This window comes from Hemibagrus wyckioides, linkage group LG26, assembly GCF_019097595.1.
Source record: "Hemibagrus wyckioides isolate EC202008001 linkage group LG26, SWU_Hwy_1.0, whole genome shotgun sequence".
Classification (NCBI taxonomy): Eukaryota; Metazoa; Chordata; class Actinopteri; order Siluriformes; family Bagridae; genus Hemibagrus; species Hemibagrus wyckioides.
Window position 1 is genome coordinate 3,759,227 of NC_080735.1, and position 5,830 is coordinate 3,765,056.

General features: G+C 35.1%; 1 protein-coding gene across 1 annotated transcript; it reads right to left on the minus strand.

The window, feature by feature from the left end:
* Nucleotides 1–715: 715 nt before the first annotated feature.
* On the minus strand, nucleotides 716–4,950 carry LOC131346385 (macrophage mannose receptor 1-like). Its single transcript, XM_058379798.1, has 5 exons — nucleotides 4,829–4,950; nucleotides 2,423–2,806; nucleotides 1,952–2,296; nucleotides 1,274–1,636; nucleotides 716–1,192 (listed from the first exon to the last, which is right to left on the minus strand). Exons 1-5 carry the CDS (start codon nucleotides 4,863–4,865, stop codon nucleotides 1,173–1,175), a joined length of 1,149 nt encoding a protein of 382 aa, XP_058235781.1. The 5' UTR covers nucleotides 4,866–4,950; the 3' UTR covers nucleotides 716–1,172.
* Nucleotides 4,951–5,830: the final 880 nt, after the last annotated feature.

The following is a 5,830-nucleotide window of genomic DNA, read 5'->3' on the forward strand; positions in this document are numbered from 1 at the left end:
TCTGATACAAATACCGAGAAGAGAATTCAAGGGATGCCTTTAGTAATCCCAGACCTCTAGAAATTACCTCTCGCCGCGCTATGCACTTCGATACAGCATACCACCCTAACTCTAGCACAGACTATGTCCGCACACAGAGTGAAGGAATTCTGAGGTTTAAATAGCAACGCATGCAGGTGCCATGCTGGCACGTGAGCCGGAGGCAATAAGGGAGCGTGCTGGTGGCTGGCCGGCGACGTTACACTTTTGATTGAACCAGAGTTGTTTATGGGATTATTCTTCAGAACTTTCACACTTTGAGAGTAAAAAAAAAAAGAATCAGCCAGAATTATAAGAAATTATTCAATTAAGGTGGTTTTAGTGTTGTTTAGTCTAAACAAATCAAATTATAACCAAAATGACAAATGTAAACATGACCCTAACCTTTAGCCCTTCATCTTTGTGTGTATGTTTGTGAAGTAGAACACAAAATGCAGAGAAACACTAAAACACATACTTAAAAAAAATATTTTTATTTGATAGGAAACTAAACTGGCAGCAGTCATAAGTCCATATTCTTGCACATTAAAGAAGCAAGTACAGAAATCATCAACATGTAATTATGCAGATATCCTGATAACACACTCAAAAAGCAAACAATTAAGAACTGCACAAAATTAAATAAGAAAAACTATTTAAAAAAAAAAAAAAAAAAAAAAAAACATATTGAGGCCGCTGGTGGCTCAGTGGTAGGCCAGAGGTTTGAGTCCCAGCCAGTGCCCAAAGCCCAGCCATTGGATGCAGTGCCAATCCCAAGGGCATCTGGTGTAAATCCTGTGCCAAGTTGTTGTGTGGACCACTTGGTCTGTATGGTTCCCTATTCTGAGAAAGAATTTTAAAAACAATTAAATGTGCAAACTAAAGACACTGTAGTTTAAACATCAGGTAAATAGATTCCACCTTAATTACCCATAAACCCTCTATTTGTAAGAACAGTAAGTAGTATATACATAACATACTACAGATCATGCTGTATGGAGACAGTTGAGTTTACTGAATACAACATTAAAAATATGATGAAACATCTGTATTAAGAGGATACAATAATAATAAAGTGTAGAAGAGTATAAATGAGACAGTACTGTAGATCAGCTGATGCTGGATACAGATGGACCACACCATGTCTTTAGTGCTCATATTTTATACTTCAACTCTACAAAACAAAGAAACAATTTTAATTTCAATATCAAAAAAATACATAATTACACACGCATAAAAAACCTTGGTGACTAACCATCATAGGTAGAACAGATGAAGTTGAGCTTGTGGCTCTCATGCAGCTCGATCCACTTCCTCTCTCCTTCAGACTGCACTGCTCCACTTCTCTTCTCATGGCTGCAGTCTTCATTCCAGGTCCCATTCCCCGGGGCCCAGTCCTCATAGCAGATCATTGATCCAAAAACCCAGAACCAGACACGCTGGACACAGTCGTAATGCAGGCCGAGCCACACATGTTCAGTGGAGGCATCTTGAGCCACTTCCTTCACCCAGAGCTGCATCTCCTCAGTGCGCACTGAGACCAGGTCATGATAATGGTTCCTGCAGTATCTCAGAGCTTCCCCCCAGGTCAGATTCTCCTTAATCAGGATCAGAAATTCTGAAAAAAAGCAGCATTTACTAAAAGCTAAAATGAATATTTACAACACAATATTGTTTTTTTCTGTCTTTTTTTCTAGTAGAAGAACATTAAACCAGGAATCTGGATATAATATTCTGAAGATAATGTTAACATAAATAGTATTTTTTTTGGAAATGTTTATACAAAAGTTTCATTTTACCCAGAGATCCAAGTGCAATGTATTTGGAAAAGAATGTATAGTATACAGTTCATGGCAATACAAAACAGCATCAGTAATCATTAATAAAAAAAATTAAAAAAAACATTCTGTTGAAAAAACATCATTTATCTCACCCTCCTGGCAGATGAATGGGAGTTTTTCTGTGCAGTCCACATCACTCCAGTAACGTTGCTCAGACTCAGATACTGCAGCACAGTTAAAACCACCACTGGGTTTATTAGAGCCCCAGTATCTGAATGAGGAGTTACTCTGATCTGACCACTTCCAGGAGTCATTAAACAGACCAATCCAAACTCGCAAACCCACTGGACTTTGAATCACTCTCCAGATCTCCTCATTCTCAGTTTGGTTCCTCACACTGACCAAGTCTGCGTGATTCTCTCTGCAGTAGATCTGAGCATCATACCAGTTCTTTCTCTCATTAATCAAGACATATTTTTTAGTGTTTGTGTTTATTTCTACAAAAAAATAATAAAAAATAAAAATAATTATAAATAATAATAATTATTATTATAATAATAAAATAAAAATGGAAAAGAAAATCACGGAAATAAATAATATGATTCGATACTCCAGACATTTACCTTCATAACATACAAAAGGATTTAACATCTCACACTGGTTATCATTCCACAAGCCATTGCTGAACATTTCAACACAGTACTCATTTCCCCCATAATTGTTTGGTTCTCCACTCCTCCAGTTTCTGTAAGTGTCTCCGTCTCTGTAGAAAGTTTGGTCTGCCAGAGACCACTGCCATTTCCCAGGTCCCTCTCTCTGTAGACCAATCCAAGCTTTCTTTGCATTTTCCTTCATCAGTGTGTGATTCAGCTTCTTTATCTCTCCCATGTTGTTGATGGTTGCCAGATCAGTGTATTTCACTCTGCAGTAAGTCTGAGCTTCACTCCAGGTTTTATTTTCATTCACAAAGTGATAGCGATGAGGAATATATGCTCCTTTACCACATACTTTTATGAAAAACACAAGGAAGAGACTTGTATTTATATGGTACTATAATAAGATTTTATTTGTCATCTCTTACTTGTAAATAAGTGTCAGGTGAACATTGGCAGATAATCCTGTCTCCTAAAACACACAGCGGTCTAGGGACTTGGCCACCCTGCACTACGATACTCAGAATCCATCACCTTTTTGTAGAGCTCTAAACATGCAATTTCCAAAGTAAAACTTTTTTCATTCAGACTGTATAGCTATGAAAATGACTTAACCAATACACAGATATAATACAGTGTAGAAAGCTCATGCTCAAAATGAGATCAGTAAGTGAAAATTGCTCATTGTATGCTGAGACATATTGGGGTGTTGCAAATATACTTTGACATAATAAATATTCTATTGTATAGATTCAATAACAATGGGAGAATATTTATAACAGTAAATCGTAAAATAACGTATTAGAAAACTGAAAAAACAAAACAAAAAAGATTCTATCTCAAGTAACTATACCTTGATAATAATTTTTAGTTATAATTTTTTTCTTAATAGTCCAGGCTAAAGAAAGATCAAATCGAGTTCACTTTATTTTTTTCTGGAATAACAAACCAACTTTTCACATTATTGTGGGCTTCATACTTTCAAGGTTGTCAAATAATCCACAAAAAATTCCACAAAAAAGATTGTAAACTTATATTTCTTTCTTGAGTCCTTTGTTATTTAAACAAAGTGTCTTTTTAATATAAACATTTTAATATTATGAATTTTTGTGCAAACATTTAAATATTTTGAGGAAATCAGAAACAGAAAGCAAAGTATATAATGTTAATACCTATTTATTATGATACAACATTAACTAGCTTGAAAGTAATTGTGGAAGTGGAGGCAGAGTCAAATGGAGGGTTGTGAATGGAGGATGGAGCTTGTGGGAGAGCATGGTAAGGTTTATTGTTATATACCTATACTTATTGTTAGACGCACAGGGGGATAATTGGAGGGAAAAGAGAGCGGAGTGGGGAGAGAAAACTGAGCATGTGAGAGTGTGTGAGCATGTGTTTGATTACGTCAGAAATAGTGTAACCATAAATAAAGTTTCAGCTCAAGAAGTGTGAACTTGTCTGCCTCTCATTTCCACACCCACCTGGTCAGAGTTTTTACAGTGATGATATTCATCTTCATGATAACATGCTAATTTAACATATAGCGAGTTTTTATGGATTTCTTATGTGATTGTTTATTTTGCTGTGTGATCAGATCATCAAATTACCTTTTACTTCAAATAAAAGTAAACAACATCACATTCAAGTGTCACTGTTTAGATCTCATGCGGCTTGGAATAAATCCTAAATGATGCTGTCATTAAAAAGATTACAGTCTATTTTTGTAGATCAATGTGAAATATTTAGGTCAGGCACATATTAAGTATGTTAAGGATCTAATTAAATTATTTAGAATTAAAAGATAATATCTTCTAAACAGATACAAATACAGAAGGAGTACCAGTAGGAATACCAGTAGGACTAATAATAAAAACTTTCAACTAATAATTTTAGAAAGCTTCAAGACTTCACGATTGGGATCCCACAGAACAAAACATGTCATGTTACTGTTAATTTTTTAAAAAATATGACAAATAGTGGGCATCCACAAAACTGGTGTAAAAGTAGGACCTGGCCTTTAAAACTGATTCACTAAAATACAGTCTGACCCCTGCAATGGAATTTCACGAACTTCACTGGTGCTGCATCAGCAAATGTTTACACCCACTTTTGAGCTGCTCAGTAATTTAGCATGGATAGTTTCATTTATCTATACAAAAATAGCCACTGATTACAAACAGAAAATAACTTATCCAAAATATTTTCAAATTGAAGCTAAAGTGAAAATTCATGCACTGGCATCAAAATAAAGGCCCAAATCATTTTTGAAACCACATTCACAGACTTGATCTTACTTTTTCTAATAAACAGTACACACACACATGTACACACACACACACACACACATGCACGTATGATTCATGTGTACACACTGACCTGAGAAGAGCAGGCTCACTGAAATGAGGTGAACCATATCTGTAGAAAAACAATGTCAAAAAACATTTCCAACATTACGTCTTATATATATTATTATCAGGCTCTGTCTATATCTCCCTTTCTATGTTCTGCTAGCAATTATTCTCTCTCTCTCGCTTTCTTTCTTTCTTTGTCTAAAAATGACGAAGAATCTGAAAATAATAAAATCCTCTATGCAAAGTACCATGACTGTTACAAAACACTGAGAGCTAAGATGTCTTTCATACATGTCCCTGTGCAAGCTGTTACTATAGAAACAATGACGCATTAGAATGATTGTATTTTTATAAACCTATTGATTGTGTAAATGTGTTACTTTCTGACCAAAGTGTACATCAAATTCGAGAAGCCAACCTTGCTGTGATACATTTAGACATATGAAATTTAAATAAACATCTATACATTAAGAAATAGATATCTGTACCTCTGTTAATGTCATGTACTCCAAGCAGGGTGTGTGTTGTGAGTGTGCATCTGTTCTTCACTTCACCTTGTGCACCTGAACCTAATAAACCTCTTATTATACAGTATCACTGTTCTCTTTCAACCCCTCTCATTACTTTGCATATTGCCCTAAAATAAGACACAGTGTTTTTATTTCCAGGATGTTTTTTCCCCTGGAACATATTTGAATAACACACAAATATGTCTGTGTGAGATGTTCATGCTAACAGACTGAAGCTGCATGTTTTTTTTTTCATGAATTTGAATAAACTAAAGACAGGTGAACAGATAGAGCTGAATTTACAGGGTGGTGAATGTTAACTTAGTGCTGATGCTTATTATGCTGTCTTTAAAAAAGTCATCATTCATTAACTTATTTTACTCACACAATTAATTATCTAAATGTTACTCCTTCTAGGGCATTCATCCTGGTCTGACTTAAGTTAGTATTACTTTGGTAAATGATCAGAATATGAATATGAAGAAAATGCACCTCATACTTCAATCATTCAAATTCAC

Coding starts and splice junctions, on each gene's coding strand:
- LOC131346385 (XM_058379798.1), bottom strand. CDS start 4,865: ATGGTTCACCTCATTTCAGTGAGCCTGCTCTTCTCAG. Junction 2,807..4,828: donor AGTGAGCCTGCTCTTCTCAG/GTCAGTGTGTAC, acceptor TTTTCATAAAAG/TATGTGGTAAAGGAGCATAT. Junction 1,193..1,273: donor CATCTGTTCTACCTATGATG/GTTAGTCACCAA, acceptor TTTGTTTTGTAG/AGTTGAAGTATAAAATATGA.